This window comes from Halichoeres trimaculatus, unplaced genomic scaffold (genome assembly GCF_033239565.1).
Source record: "Halichoeres trimaculatus isolate MK-OKI-2021-1 unplaced genomic scaffold, fHalTri1.1 fHalTri1_scaffold_2, whole genome shotgun sequence".
Taxonomy (NCBI): Eukaryota; Metazoa; Chordata; class Actinopteri; order Labriformes; family Labridae; genus Halichoeres; species Halichoeres trimaculatus.
The window spans coordinates 21,535,206-21,551,932 of record NW_027437180.1 but is presented as its reverse complement, the minus strand read 5'-3'; the positions used below and the strand labels follow the sequence as shown (position 1 = coordinate 21,551,932).

Here is a 16,727-nt window from a genome sequence, read left to right as displayed (position 1 = left end):
TTTTGGTCAAATGTTGACTGCATGTCTTGAGGTTGTTTTCTTTTTATTTAAGTTTTTAGGAATGACACTTTGACCTCTCACATCTTGTTTCACTCCAACTTGTTTATGAGCTTTTCCAGTCTAGAGACACACACACACACACACACACACACCAACGCACCCATAACATTTTCCACAACACACACATAAGCACACACACTAAAACAACAGCAGACCTCTTATCTGATCAAGCCTTCCACATGGTCCAGTAAAGATAAAGGCACAACTTTGGCAGATTGCAGGACTTGTGTGTGGGTATGACTTAACTAGCCTCCAAGGAAACATTTCAGACCAGTTAGCACGGCCTGTACTATCAGGGACACAATCTATGTCACAGATTGGAAAGAAGATTTTGTGTAAGTGGGAAAAGTTGAGGGGAAATGACTTACTGCTGATTTCAGTGAACTAAGAAAATGTGTGTTAGTAAATATATGTTTAACCTACAAAAAAGGGCACTACCCTTTTATAAAGGAACAAATCAAATTCCCCATCTGTGTGTGTGTGTGTGTGTGTGTGTGTGTGTGTGTGTGTGTGTGTGTGTGTGTGTGTGTGTGTGTGTGTGTGTGTGTGTGTGTGTGTGTGTGTGTGTGTGTGTGTGTCATAGTGTTCCTCACACTGTGAACTTTTGACATCAGTCTGAGCAGACACTCACACTCAAAAGTGAAACAGTGAAGCTTTTCTCTCTTCAAGCACAGTGTGACCTCTGCTGGTATCATTTAGGTACTGCAGAGAATTAAAAAAAAAAAAACCCACTTCCTAATAACTGCCTTGCAACTTGTCTTAAGCAATTTGGTCAAATTAATCCTGTTGACACCTTGATGAAAAGTAAAAAGTTCAAGCCCAACGGATTCAAATTAACTGTAAGACGACAGTGTGTCTCCTATGGCATTCATGTGCACTCTGTGACAGTTTGGTGACCTGACCTGCATACCATCTCTCATCCAGTGACAGGTGGAGCAGGTTCCAGGCCCTCTTTCACTCAACAAAGTCTAAAAAGCAGAGAATGAATGGATTTTGTGCCGTGAACCTTGATTGAAAATTAAGTTTTAGTGAGGAAAATACGACACAGAGCAGACACCGCTCCATGCTTATTGAAAAAAGAATCCATGATATCCAGAAATACGTTAAAGTTGCTTTAATTCCTTTTTTAAAACATTTATTCCAGGCTGAATGATATCATTACCACAGTTTTGACATGTACATCATTAATATCTTAATTAAACCATCAGAAAATAAAAACAGCCATAAAAAACATTGTTGGTCTGTCACATCTGAACAGAGGTGTACTTGAAGTCCTGTGAACACCACACATACAGAAAACATTACTGACCCTTAAACATGTATGCTTTTTGTTGTTGTTTTTTTTTCCTTTTTCATTAAGACACAATATATCAGATTGGTTAAGTCCCAGGATTCATTACACAGGAACTCAAATACTACCTTTGATTTCAGGTGTGCAGACAACACTGGAATAGTCTTATTAAAACATTGCAAGACAGAGAGTCATTCACCATTAATAAGAGAGGAAAAACGCTGCTCTTGCCTTTATTCTCCTACAAAACAGCTAGCTATTATTTTATCTTTAAGGTTTGATTTTTACAAGACAGAGAACGAAAATTTAAAAAAACATGTTGCGATATGAAGTGTTGTAAGAGTTTAAAAACATTATGAAAGGCCATTAATCAGTGACTAGTCTCACAGATCTTAGCATTGTTTGCATCGATGGTGCAAAAAAATACTTTAAAGTACTAGACCATAGGTAGCAGTGTTACCATGACATGGACTTTTTTTTCTAGTAAAATCACACATGTAAGATTGTCTCGCTATTACGAGAAGTGGTCATTGATTATTTATAGTAACATATTAAAATGCTGTACAGGAATGGGTGGTTGAAATGTGTTTTAATGTTAGGCTAATTACTAGATTCCAGGCCTCTCTGAAATGTAGCTACTACCTACTACATCACCCATAATGCAAATGGATATTGGTGTGATGTCACAATTGGTGGAGGGATGTGTAGTTACTACAGCTCTAGATGGAAATGTAAACAGGACGTAAGAAGGAAAATATGGGTTTATGAAAACGTGTTGAATGAGTATGTCTGTACAGCGTGTGTGTGTGTGTGTGTGTGTGCGTGTGTGTGTGTGTGTGTGTGTGTGTGTGTGTGTGTGTGTGTGTGTGTGTGTGTGTGTGTGTTTGTGTGTGTGTGTGTTTGTGTGTGTGAGAGAGAGAGAGAGAGAAAGAGAGCATGCGTGATGTCTGTGTAAATGACTTAGGCTAGATATGCTGGCCCTTGCTTGCTGCCAGTCAGACACACTGATCACTGTACTTACACACAGTAACACTGAGATAGAGCAATAGCCAATCACGCTGCAGTGATGTCACACACACACACAGGTTCACAGATACAGGTTTTATACACTGTACAGAGAGTTTCAGAGCGGGAGGACAGAATCCACCGGCAGTGTCCCAGGCAGTGTGTTTTTACTTCTCCATCTTGCAGAGTCATCTTGAGAAGAGTTTGTGCTTGTGGGTAAAAACAATAGAAAATAAAATACAGGAACAAAATGTGGCTTGATGTCAATCTGAGGCCACTAGTTAACAAAATAAAAGCACAAGATTTAAAGAGGAAGAAACAAAACACAACAGTTTGTCACAGTTTCACATCCCGAATTCCAGCTTATGCTAAAACATTAAGACACCCACATCCTTGACTTTACTTGAAACACTTTTCTGTAACTATTTTTAGCTGGGACATGATTTTGTTTACAGGTTTCTGGACATAATTTCCATCTTATAATTATGGAAAGCTGTTTTCTTTTTACTGGGTAAAATTTTCCTGATAACATCCCTGAATATAAACACAACATTAAGGTCACAAAAAAAAAATCAGTCCCTCCTCAGAGCTGGTCATCCTTCAGGGACCTCAACTTGCTGACATAGCACCTTGCAAAATGTGTAGTCACAATTCTCTTCAGCAAGTTTTCCACTACAATCCATCATTTTTCTTGTTTCAAGTGTCTTTTCCTGTTCTCAGAAGGAAAACATTCCGAGTGAGGTTTTATTTTCCCTTTTTGAGATATCCGGAGGCAGTAGGAGAAGAGGACAGAATCAGGCATCTCTTGTTTTTAAGAGTTTTTTGGCACAGGTTGAGCCTTCTTGTGTCCTTCATCTCTCACTAGGTTCCAAAGTTCGACAGTCACTCCACTTCAGGGCTCCTGGCTCGTATTAAAAATGCATTACTTGACTTGTTTACTGCATGTGCACGTAAACAAATACAAAGAAAGATGTGGACACGCTTTTTAAGCTCACGATTCAAGTCTTAGTAAGACAACAATGCTAGGCTAATGTGTATGTTGGGGTACTGCTTCCATCTAAACATGGCTTTCTGATTTACTGGCTTATAGTTTATACATGTGTGTGTGGGTGTGTGTTTGCCTCTGTGTGTTCACCTCTGTGTGTGTGTGTGTGTGTGTGTGTGTGTGTGTGTGTGTGTGTGTCTGAAGAAGAGAAACAGCAAAGGTTTTCATGATCAATATACACCACACTACTTCACCTGTTATGATTCAACAGTCTGTTTTTCATGGAATCAGAGTAAAGCACATGTCTGCTATTTACAGCTCTGTACATTATGTGTGTGTGCATCTGTCTATGTGTGTGTGTGTGCTTTTGTTTATGTGTAAGTGTGCCATCTGGGTGGAAAGGGGCATTGGGTGGTGAGAATGGCTGGCTCCACTAGAGGGCAGTGTACAGATCCCAGTGGAGGAGAAAAGCAGTGGAAAGGACAAGAAGTAACTGGAGACATAGCCAAGGCGCTTTAACCGCAGTGCATTGTGGGTAGGAAGAGGAGCAGAAATGATGAGCTGCAGGGACAGAGTCCGGCTTAATTTTTTTCTAACTGATAGGTGAGAAGAAGAGTTTGACCATCAAAGTGCAGTCCTTTGCTGAGGTGCTTGGTTGATGAGTCCTGTTTTTTGTGTATTGGTGAACTTCAGCAGACCTTGACAAACCGTATGGTGCTTCAAACACTCATCTCTGTTGTGTTGCTTCTTGTGTATTGGCTTTGAGAACTGGATTTAGGCAGTACCAGGATGATCTGGAAGACCCCAGTCTCTAGTGAACTGAGGACTGTGGTCGGGCAGTGGGGTGAGGCCGACTGGCCGGGTCCAGTTGGTCGTTGGGAACGGAGCGTCGGTTCTGGTCCGGTCGGTTGGTGGCTAAGTACTTAGCTCTCATACTGGAGGTGTACTGAGGAGGAGGACAGTGAGGAAATAAAAAAGAGGGAAAGGGAGGAGAGACAAGTGAAGGAGGTGAAATAAGAGGACAACCAGAGGAAGATATACAAGTGTGAGACAATTAGATACAGGGAAACAACACAACATCAGGAAACATGTTTGGACTGTGATTAAGCCTTGTTCAAACTGAAAAACAGCAAGAGTAATGTTCAACAGTCTATGAGGTAAACATTTACATTAGACCATGAGAAGGTGACAAAGAGATAACAAAAGACCAAAAGATAGAAACAGAGCTCAAGATAGATGGCAAAAAAACTAGTAGAGATTTGGGCAGATGTTTACAGACCAAGAGAAAGATACAGAGACAGAAAGAGACAGAGAGAAATACAGAAATAGATGGATGGATATGAAGATCAGGAGAGAAAGAAACATTAAGAGGAAACAGACATAAATAGCTACGGAGACAGAAAGCAAGGTAAAAAAAAGAGGCAGTAGTATATTAAGAAAAAGAACAGGACAGAAACAGAATGAAGAAGAAACAACTTAAGAGAAAATAAGAGAAGAAAGAAAATGGAGATATGAAATGTAGAGATAGAGAGAGAGAGATAGTTGAAGAGAATGACTCGAGTAGATGGAAACTTAGACATGAGCAAGAAGGAAAATAAAGAGAAATAGAGATGATATTACTTCAGGGGTCAAAAAGAGTTGAAAAACATTGAATTTATAGAAGGTGGTGATGGAGAGAATGCAGAGAAAGCTAAAGGGGCAGGTGGAGAACAAAGTAATTAGTGAGAGAAAGAGTACACAAAGAAAAGGGAATAAAGAGGTTGTTTATAGAAAAATAGACAAAGAAAAAAACAGTGATACAAAGGTAGACAGATGATTATAAATAAAACAAGAGGAAGTAACAGAGAAAAACAGGGACTTGTAGAGATTAAAAGGGGTATATACAGAAAAGAGACAGTGATGAGCAGCTATAGATAAAGAATGATAGAAGACTGGAGTAAAATGAGACAATGAAAAACACTGACATGAAGAGAAATAGAGTTTACAAAAGGTAAGAAAAAGCTGGAGGAGGTAAAAACGAGAAAAGAAAAGAAAAGAACAAAAGAAAAGAAAAGAAAAGAAAAGAAAAGAAAAGAAAAGAAAAGAAAAGAAACAAAACGACAAAAAAAATAAGGATAAGAGATGATGAGGGACAGATGGAGTGAGAGATTATTGATAAAAAGACACAGATAGATAGATAGATAGATAGATAGATAGATAGATAGATAGATAGATAGATAGATAGATAGATAGATAGATAGATAGATAGATAGATAGATAGATAGATAGATAGATAGATAGATAGATAGGTGGAGGGTGAACAAACACACACAGGTAGAGCAGATGAACTGTGGTCAGTCATTTGGACAGCCGGGCCTTTGATTAAAACAATCACTCATGGACAGCTGATTAGGTCTGGATGATGTTATTGTAAATTAGAAGTGGTCCATAGTCAGTGCTTTGTAGTTAGTGCTCTAGTTCTGATGTAGAAGGTTAGCCTGGTATGAGTTAGTGTTTTTTTATCAGCAGCTAACTAGTCACTATTTGAAGTGATACTGTTCGTATCAGTGCAGAACCTGATGACTGCTGAGCGCTCTGGTACAGGACAGCGGCCCGGTCGGCACTAATATCAATGGAGGCCATTTTAGTTCATCAGAGGAAGTGGGAAAAGTGCTCCTGTGATTGTTTCATGTTGAAGAGTGAAGGGGCAACAGAAACAGAGGACATGTAACACCTTGACAAGAAAATGCAAACATAGACACAGTGTGGGAACAAGGGAGGGGGCGGGAACTTTCGAGGTTTGGGCTTGAGATTACTCTAGGACAGGGCATTTTTTTTGGCTGCACCACAGCAGCTCAAAATGTGATCACATTTTTAATTCTAAGTCCTGTGATGATGTTTTTAAGTAATACACTTTGTAGTAGCCCCAAATGTAGGCAGTTTCCACCATGCCATAAAATATCCACAGCTACCGGCACAGCAGCACCACATCAAAGGAAGATAAACCAACCTGTCAGTGGCAAAGTATTAAAACAAAGACACCTGCAAGACTATGTCTTTGTGCTTAAGAAAAGATTCAGAGATATTTTCTCAGTAAAGTCTTTAAGCTAGTCATAAGTGTTCCATGGTCAGCATGTTCTCCTCATATAGCACCAACCAGACACTTACATCAGAAGTAGAGGACAACTTTGTGTCCAACATGACCCAACAATTACACTTGTCAAAAGAGGCCAGGCACTCTTTTTATGCAAGTGCATATCCGCTTGCAACAGGCTTCCAACTTATCCCAGGCTGCCAAAATGACCTTCGTGAAGGCGTTCCATGACCACGGTCTAGTTTGAGCACAAAGTACACTTGCAGTGGTGTAGGGAGAGGGGACTACCTTCCAATATCCACACTAGCATGCTACAGAAGTATAGGATGTAGGATACAAGAACATTTATTGACACCATACTTATTTCAGTGCCTTTTTAAATGATAAAATGCCACCCCCGGAGTTTCTACAATTTTTAATGTAAACCAGATGCATTGTGGGTATGGGAAGGTAGTGGAGGGAGAGTGTGTTCTAGAAAGTGTGCACTTACAGAGGGTGGAGGGGACTCCCTGCCAATCAGGGGGGTGTTCTCACACCGAGGGTTCTGAAAGTTTGCGTTCTGGCTCCTGCATTATAGAATAAGAGGTTACTGCATGTGGTCACCCTGCCACTGGTGCCCAGTTGTTGATCTGTAGCTGATCTGCAGTCTGCTCATGATCAGGCTAAATGCCTCTCTGACAAATGGCCCCAGTAATAATTACAGATGAGGGGCTTAGGCTCTGTGGTGCCTTTGGGTCAGGGATTAAATTACACTGCCACAGTCTGACATACTTAACATTCTCTCTAAACAATGCACAAAAGACAAACATTTGTTCTACTACGGTTCAGTGCACTCTTCAGTCTGGGGATCCTCTAAATACGTTCTTTGATATACACATTATCCAGCTTCAATGCAGCAATTAAAATGATGAAGATGTCTTTTATTAATATATTGTTTTCATTAAGGTTCAAATGCTCTATCCCCTTTATATTTGGTACTTTTACTACACAGCACAACCAATCATAAAACTTTGATGTATGTTGTCATTTGTAACTCACAGTATAACAGCAAAGAGATATGTATTTAAGGGGATACCCAGATAGCTCCAAGTAAACCCAAACCAAACTTGCTTGCAACAATTAAATACTTCATGTAACTACCAAGAAATGCTTTCAAGCTGGATTTCTTATTCTCTCTACACAAAGTGCAAAATATTTACTCACATTTGTCTAATCATGCAAAAGCTCAACTTGGGCCTAAAGTATAACATGACATAAATTGAATGCAAGGAAGCACCAAACCAAAGTGACTCACAGGCTAAGTGGATGGAGGAAAATCCCCCCTAAGCCCTGTTGTGACCTTTAGACTAAAGACATCACTGTTAACAATGCAGGGTTTGTTTATGGCTCAAACATGTAAATGGTGTCCTTAAAGGTCCAAAGAAACTGTAAGTGCCACAAGACTTTCAGATTGAAGGCAAGCTTTACGTTCTTATCTCTTGCTGCAGAGCTGGAGTTATTTCTCAGCAGCAAACAGCACAAGATCTAAAAGTAGTGCTCAAACAGAAGCAAGCAGTGGCAGACTACAGATACATACAGAACTACATTGCCTGTTTGTCTCTTCTGTATTTTTATTGTATTCAAAGCAAACAATACAGTGGCAAACTGTGTCACTTATCAAGCAGGGTGAGCATTTTACCTTTTGCCAAGGAAAGTGCAAACCTGACTTTTCTTTGAAATATACTTTGACAAAGTGTGGACTGAAACAGGCAGGCTAGCTGATACAGCAAGCAGCAATTTTATCAGCATCATAGGGACAACTAGTGAAGGGTTTTAACTCACTGTGTGTGAAATACTGCTGACAGAGTGTCACAAAGGACATGCGAACCTAACATGGTAAAACTAGCTATTCTAACTGACGTATCACAGGCAGTGAGAGCTGCTATGCTCCTAATCTGGGTCATAGGGGCAAGCAGCTACCTATAGCAGGCAGTGTATTGATCCTGCTAGCCTCCAGCTAGCAGTGGATGCTAACTCACATGTATTCAGTGACGGGGGCATTGCTGACAGTGTGGGCGGTAGCGGGCAGGCTAGCTTCGCTACCGTAGCTGGAGCCACAGCTGTAGAGACTGGGCATGTGAACGCGGTACAGGTTATCGTGCACACCGCCCCGTGAGGCACCCGACTCGTCCTCTCCGTCTTCCTCATCCGTCCTTCAATCGGTCAGGGTGAGGGCAGGGCACGAGAGGGCATGATGAAGAGGAGGGGGGGAAAGGTTAGAGGGGAGGGAGATCCAAGAGAGACAACAGAGTGTAAACAAGTGGTTGAAGAGGAGGTTCAGGGAGAGGGGAAGATGCACTTGCACTACGAAGAGTCCCTTAATATAACAGACTGTACGGCCACACCTGGAGCCCCAAATCAGCTGACCAGGAAAACAAAGAGCATGGGCAGCCTTTAGCGACAAAACAAGACCAAAACAAACACAGTGGGGTTTCTTATACTACACAGCCCTGAGTGAACCCATAACACTGTATTTGTTGCGAAGATAGGCCTCATTATATGAAATAGCAAGCAGATAGTAGACACTTTGATATTCTCAAAGCTCTCTTGAAACCAACATGCATTAATTTCTTCATGCAGCCATCTTTAGTCAACATTCACTTTTGGTTATTACTGTGCTTTCAAATTGTCCAAACAAAGTCAAATGTCAACAATTCATTTTCTTTAAAATACGTCATGCATTGCTGAGTGCTCCATGAAACTCAAAGCAAAAATAAATTAGGAAAAAAGGAGGTAACATGGCTTGTTTAGGAGAAACCATTTTCCATAAAATGGGGAAAAATGTTTAAAGAAAAAAAAGGCCAGCAACGTAAAATTGAGGCATCAAATAAGATATGTGCTGATTTGGAAGTTGGATCTCTGGCTACAGAAATGTAATGGCTTCTAAAATGTATGGGTCAACCATCCATCACATGGTAGTACACATGTAGACCATATTAATCAGACTTTTGTTGCCCTTTAATTTTTTTTTTCTTTTTGGGAAGACAAAGACGCGAGTGGAGTTATTGCACTGACTGGCCACTAGATGGAGGAGTTTAACTCAGGTAACAGAACAAGAGCTGAGCTGTACAGCTCACTAGTTAGAGTCAGCCATTGCAGCACAGTCAGACTAATAACAACCAACCCCCATAAGATTTTTTTATTGTTGTTGTATTCAGGGACATGACTTGAACTTGGTCATACATTACCTTTACTGGTCATGTACATTTGACAAACCAACATAAAACACCTTTGTTTATGCATCTTTCATGGCACAGCCTGCCCGGTGTCATAATTCATAAAAAGTTCACCCCAGTGATTCATTTGTAAATAGTGCAGGGTTGTTTGAATGAGCTATTTAATAGACCATAGGGTCCTTTAACTTCCTCATTATCTACCGTCATTCGCTGAAGCCCAAAGCATTTTCCAAATCAGGACAGGGAAAGAGGAGGAAGAGGGGCGGAACAGAAGGAGGGAGTGGGGCACACAACGAAAAATAGAAAAACGTGGTGATACAAAATCTAACACAACATCGGTGCTCCAAGTCCAGAGTGGAGAATGGAAACTAAAAAGTATGTACGAACGTAGACACAAAATTTGGCCGGACAGACAATGCTGACACAAAACAATAAAATAAAGAAAAAGTTGCTGAGAAAACTTGATTGATGCAAACACAGGCAGAGAGACTAACAGGAGGATACAATCAGCTCAGGAGGCAAATATACGTAAAGAGTGACATGCATGGGCTCCGAGGAGGTTCTTTACTGATTTTCCTGATCTGCTCAGCACAATTTAGATTCAGTTATACAGTTAAGGGGTTAAAAGTAGTATCATGTTAGCTGTTAGTGTACAGATTAGATAAATAAATAAAGGACTGCAAAGGCTGTCAGAAACTTTTTTTTTGTGTTCGTTCAAAACACTTTATGTGTGTGTGTATGTCTGTCATGTGAGTGTTACCTCTTCCCAGGCCAGGTGTGCGGCACACTGCACACAATAGAAGAGAACATCAGAGCAGTGACAAAAGAGAAGAGAACCAGGTAGATGAGACCTTCAACACCGTCGTAGCAGAGCCCAGTCAAAGCCTGGACGTAGTCCTACACGACAGGAAAGGGCAACAGAGTGAGTTGTGTGCGAAAATGTTGGACTTGAGGTTTTAACCACAACACACCAAGTGGCTCACCATGTGTAGGCTGCGGCAGTCCACCAGAGCGGTCAGCTGGTGAAGGCCAACTTCAGTGGAATTCAGCACGGACTGGATTTGCTCGAGAGTTCCCTGCAAAACACACATGAGGCAAGTATAGATATCATCCTTCACACATGCTGTGTGAACACGTGTGTTTTTTACTGCCACTTTCATCACGCTCCCACTGAAGCGGATTCACTCATCCTTGAAAATAAAGACCTACAGAACACTGGGCACGCATGCATGCAGCACACAAACCTTGGTGCTGGCATAATCACGTGTTGCTGATCTCAGTAGCTCTGCCACATCATCCTGCATCTCCACCAATGCTTTGTGACTCCCTGACAGCCTCTACAGAACATACAAAGAGACATGACAATGACAAACAATCACACACAAACACATAAAGACATTTTGGATATAACATTTACAGGTTCAACCAGGTAAATCAGCTGTAGTGAAGAAAAAAGAAAACAGTAGAACCCAAAAAATTAATCCAAAAAGAGAGAAAAAGAGAGAATTTACCTGCTGGAAGGGGTTAATTTGGCCAGAGCTGCACCTCAGGTAATACTGCAAGATGTCTGAGAATGCACCAAAAAATGAACATCAATGGAATGACAAAACATTTAAAACAATCCAAACAAGCCACATTAAACCTTTCTAAGGTTGTTATCTCTCCTCAGCATAATTGTGTGTGTGTGTGAGTGTGTGTGTTTGTTTGGTTTGTTTGTGTGTGTTTCAGAGGTAACATCTGTGCTCCACTGAGCGAAAACAACTGACAGACAACAGAACTCATTAGACGAGTGCAAGGAAGTGAAAGAGGCAGAAGAGGAAGTGGAGCAGCAAGACAGGTAAGGAGGGATGTAAAAGGATGAAGAGAAAGAGAGAAAGCAAATCAGATAATGATCCTGAGTGAGAACAAAAATGAGCTCCTAATATTTTATTTATTTTGTTGTATCAACTGGGACTGGCAAGGAGGTGTGTGTGTGTGCATGGGTGTGCGCGCGCGCGTGTGTGTGTATGTGTGTGTGTGTGTGTGTGTGTGTGTGTGTGTGTGTGTGTGTGTGTGTGTGTGTGTGTGTGTGTGTGTGTGTGTGTGTGTGTGTGTGTGTGTGTGTTGGACAGGATTGCTGATGCATTGCAGTCAGTAGAAAGAGAGAGTGTGTGAGTTTTTCAATACCACAGTGTCAGTCAAACCCAGTCCCAGTGAGGGTACACACTCACACTTTTACACACAAACACACACTTATTTCTTAAAATAGAAGAAGCACGTCAGGGTAAATTTCAACTGTCAGTGTGGGGACTCAAGTTTATTCAAGATTTTCCTGTTGGTTTGTAAATCTACACTTGTCCCATGACTGGATCACTGGTCGATCATTTCTGTTCTTTCATTTCCACCAATCTTCCGTTACGCTTGCATAATCATTCCTTCTATTGATTAATCACGTTTGCAGGGTGGAGGTTTCAGACGACCAAAGGTTGAAACATTTTTTTCAAATGATTAAAATACATGCTAGTGGTCCTTGTTCTTTCTTTTCCTGTCTGCATACCTTGGTTGATGACAGCATTCTCCTTGGTTACCCTGGTGATATAGGTGTCCGGGGAAACACAGAAGTCACTGGCTGACTGTAGGAGGGTGAGCACACGACACATCAAGCCAAAGCAACATTAGCGCAGTACACACACACACACACAACTTGCTCACTTGCTCATTCGAGCGGTTGGGAAAAAAAGATTACATCATTGCAGAGAGCCAGAGAGCCTGGCGATGTTGCCATGGTTACACTTACAGCAGCGACAGCCAGTTCCAGGCCGAGAGACCCCCAGCTGATTATAAGAGTCAGAACCCCCAGTAGACACACTCTGAAGGACATAACAATACATGATTTCAGTCATTATGCAGCTCGATAACATGCATGGGTGAGGCAGTTTTAACACTGTGGACAAGCCTCATCCAATAGGAGCAGATTTTAGACCGTGATGTAAAGAAAATTACCCAATCAGAGTGCCCCGAGAGTTGCGTATCAGGCCAAACAGCACCAGGAGACAAATGAGCACATCAAATAGCAGCAGGCCAAGATACCCCAACCACCTGTAAACATAACAACATACAAAATAACTAAACAAGGTTTTCATGTGAATAGAGGATTATTACCTCCACCAAGGAGAACTCAAAAAGTAACAAACAGATCTTGATGAAATTTTCAGGAAATGTTCAAAATGGGATAAGGAAGAAGTGATTACATTTCAGAGGGAATCCAGATCACAGTCTGGATCCAGGATTTTTTAAAGGATTCTTTATCATTGTGAGATAGTGACGGTTTTCATCATATGTGTATATTACTCCACGATAAATGGTCGAATTGCTTTGCAAAACAATACAAGACAGGGTCACAATAATTTCTGACACATGTAAAAGTACGACTCAGATCCTGGCAATTCTGGATACTATGATCAGGAATATGAAATATGTACTGGGTCATCATAAATTTAATTTCACCACTGTCAGGTAAAAAATTATCATACAAACCTGCAACTAACACCAAATTGTAGCAGACAGTCTGCTGAAAAGGAGTATAACATTAAAGTAGGACTTAAGTGTTGCGTGAAGATCACAATTTGCTTGGCGGAGGTCTGTGCTCTCTAAGTGCTTTTTTAGTTAATTACTAAGAGAGAACCAAAACAACTTGACGGGGTAATGCAGGGCTGAGCTGGTTATGTCAGTGATCAAAGGCCCTGACTTTCAGATCCTGTGAAGATACTAACCTGTAAAAATCAAAAGCCTCCGTCTTGCGGGCCAGGTCTTCCAGGGAGATGTCAGTATTGGACCAAAAAGGAACATCCACCATCAGCCTCACCAGCTCATCAAGCTGTCCCTGCAGCTTTTGGACAATGGACACGTAGTCTGTCTGCTCCTGGAAGGCTGTCTCCAACTGCGCTAGGTTCTCTTCCACGGTCTGGTTTAAGGCGAGGGCGCTGTCTGTCACCTGGAGACATGAACCAGCGATGAGCTGCCATTGCACCACATTTTTTTTTTCTATTCTGTTTCTTGCTGAAGCATTAGAGAGAGGAACCCACCAGTTTCTCCACCCCTGATACGGTGCGGTTGGCATGGCGGAGGGAGTATGCCAAACGATTGGCTCCATCACTCGACTCCCCATTTCCGTAGAAGCCCACAGCAATGCCAGCACTGTAGGGGCAAAAAAAATAGGACGTGTCGAACATTAGCACAATGACTTATTCAATCATCAGATGGCATCATATTTATCGAGATTGCCTAAAAATCCAATCTCTGGATTTTTAGGCACATAGACAACAAATACAGTTCAGTTATTAAGTGTATTTCCACTATAAACCAGCAACAGGCAGCGCTGAGCTCTGTGTTCTTTGCATTGTGTGTCACCCTTGGGCCTCAGGCAGGAGCAGGACTACCAGGAGTGATTCACACACATATAAACACACACACACAGAGGCCAAGTCTACACAATAATTGGGTCACCAGACCGCACATAATATGATCCTTCTGCAGCTCCGCATCCACATTCACACATGCTACAATATCTGAGGTTCAAGGCCCCAACACTGCTTCTGCAGAATCCTGGTTCCTTTTCACTATGTTCACACCAAAAACATCACATTCAGCCGCCGTAAAGCACTTCACACCCCCTCTTTCCCCTCAGAGCCCCCTCCCTATGCTTTCATTTCCTCACTCTATCGAGCTCTTGTAGCCCCCTTCTTTGTCTTTGTGTACTGTTTGAGAGTGTGTGTACTGTATATGTGTGTGTGTGTATATGACTGCACCCTTTGTATTGATGATGCCTCCGTTTGCACAGTAGCACCAGACAGTTTTGCAGAGGGAAATTTATGGCCATTGTTAGGGCAATTCATTCTAGCCCATTAGATCTTGAGTACCCCCGTGTTACAGTGGATTTACACACACACCCGCAGACACACTTCATTGTGCGGATGTGTACAAGTGATTCAAAGCTGTAAAACGGACTTTACGAGGACATTTGACACAAAACAACAAATACAGAGAGAAAGCAGCTGCCACAAGGAGCAGAATAAAGATGAACACAGACGTAGAGTTTATAAATGTGCATTGTAGACTACGTTTCATCCGTCCATCTCCTATCATTCATTCCCTCCCACCATCATCCTTCATCCTCCAAGTCATCTCAGGTGTTCCAGTAAATCCTCTCTCTCTGCTCTTGTTTACTCATCCTCTTACTCTCTCCTACCACGCCTCCTCTTCTCCCACTCCTTTCTCTTTCCAATACCTTTCAGCTCCCCTCTTCTGCATTTGTTTGCCTCTCTGGTTAAACACTTCCTGCCCCTATCACTCTTTTCATGATGCACAGCTTGGGTTACAAGGCAGAGAAGGCTGGCAGAGACAAGTTAAAAAGTCATACAGGCAGCATTGGCAAGATCAACTCTGTAAATACATTCTCCAAAAAAGGAAAACCAGTGCACATTTCTGAGGCAGTTTTCTGTAATTCCTCTGTATTAACTTGCCTATCACTCAGTATAGCATGAAAAAGCCCAAAATAGAATCTGAAAAAAGCTCTGCACCATCTATTTCTATATTAAATATCATTCTGGTAAAAGGAGAAGGGTGGATTAATGTAATCCTCAACTTCATTGTTAAGAAACTGTTCAAGGATTGACAAAAGACAGACCTCTATACAGACTTTATATGTTACAAACATGTTAAACCTAACAAACTTAACTTGTTACTAAGAGCCTGAAGCAAGCTAATGACTTGTTTTTTTAATTTATAAGCAGCCCAAAAAAACTAGAGAACAACAAAACATCTGAATAATAATCATTTGTCTTCAACTAATCCATGTACAAGTCAAAAAGCCACAAACCTACAGCTTCACCCTGCACCTGCACACAAACAGAGGAAGTCCACATGTGGTTGGTGTTGAGTCCAAAAATAAACAATGATGTCATGTTATATTGTGAACAAAGAACCGCAAAAGCACATGTGCATCTACAATTTCACACACCCTCACACTCACGAACACCCTCAGATTCAAATCAAAGATTCAACAAAAAATATTATCGTAAATCATAAAATATTAAAACCTGCAACAAAAACAATCTTCAGCCCTGAGTCACGCACACACCAACACACACACATGCACGGCTCCCCCTGACTGTATTATTCATTTCTCGTCTCTGCATCAAATCTGCTTCTGTCTCCATGGCAACCTTTCTAGGCCAGGGAGAAGGCTGAACAGAGAGAAATGATAAATAACAGAGGGTGACTCTCAGAGATGAGGGAAATGGGAGGAGAGGAAGAAAATGTGAGGAGACATGAGGTGGAAAAGTGTTAGAGGAATAAATCAAAGAAGGATCGTTTGTAGGGATGATGAGTGTGTGTACTGTATGAGTGTGTTGCAGATCCCATGCTGCCTCAGTATCTGTGGTTAAAATACTCCCTGTGCTGCTACACAGGATCATTTGGGTGAAAGATCTCAGTGAGTGCACACGGTTCTCAGAGTCAGGTAAACACAAACACTGGAGTGTGACGGCCTGGCTGGCTGGCTCTCAGTTTAACCACATGGGCTTTGCTGCTTTAACCAGACTGAGACATCAAGTGAACCTCAGCTTGTATCTCCAAAATGATGACACGGCAGGGAAAAAAAGCTTTTGGAGAAATCTGAACATTTTCAGGGGTTGCCTCAGACCACCCACCCTGCACTTCTTTTCCTTTTACTCCTCCATAAACATAAACACAACTGCTTGTTAGAGTGTCAGCAGATTATTAATCTGTGCTTGTTGGACAAAACTGAAGTGGATTCCTGCAATATCTTCAAAGGAAAACATCATTAATCAATTGTCCCATGGCTTGGTGGACAGAACAAGATTGCACTTTATTTACCTGACATTCAGTGACTTAAATATGCAATATAATCAGGCTGATAGCTTTAAAATTATTACATCATGTGTTTTTCTTTACAGCACTGTATTTACTGCTTTAATTCATCTTCATAGCACATTCTTTCTTTTGCTGCCAAAGTGACAAAGAGCAGAAGGACATGAACAACCATCTTGTCTTTTACTACAGCCCTTAAGAGCATATTTGGCCTTCAACTGATCTGAA

At 41.4% G+C, this 16,727-nt stretch overlaps 1 protein-coding gene across 2 annotated transcripts in view; it reads right to left on the bottom strand.

The window, feature by feature from the left end:
• Positions 1 to 2,150: 2,150 nt before the first annotated feature.
• Positions 2,151 to 16,727, bottom strand: part of ttyh3b (tweety family member 3b) — a 30,563-nt gene continuing 15,986 nt past the window's right edge. Inside the window, exons 4-15 of one of the 2 annotated variants that reach the window (XM_074687867.1) lie at positions 13,694 to 13,805; positions 13,382 to 13,602; positions 12,612 to 12,707; positions 12,406 to 12,478; positions 12,166 to 12,241; positions 11,141 to 11,196; positions 10,874 to 10,966; positions 10,613 to 10,705; positions 10,390 to 10,526; positions 8,433 to 8,606; positions 6,905 to 6,980; positions 2,151 to 4,287 (exon numbers count right to left, since the gene is read on the bottom strand). In XM_074687867.1, the coding sequence (XP_074543968.1) occupies positions 4,153 to 4,287; positions 6,905 to 6,980; positions 8,433 to 8,606; positions 10,390 to 10,526; positions 10,613 to 10,705; positions 10,874 to 10,966; positions 11,141 to 11,196; positions 12,166 to 12,241; positions 12,406 to 12,478; positions 12,612 to 12,707; positions 13,382 to 13,602; positions 13,694 to 13,805 (1,342 nt within the window). In that variant the 3' untranslated portion in view covers positions 2,151 to 4,152. The remainder of the gene's footprint in view (positions 4,288 to 6,904; positions 6,981 to 8,432; positions 8,607 to 10,389; positions 10,527 to 10,612; positions 10,706 to 10,873; positions 10,967 to 11,140; positions 11,197 to 12,165; positions 12,242 to 12,405; positions 12,479 to 12,611; positions 12,708 to 13,381; positions 13,603 to 13,693; positions 13,806 to 16,727) is intronic. The other variant, XM_074687876.1, reaches the window with a different exon arrangement.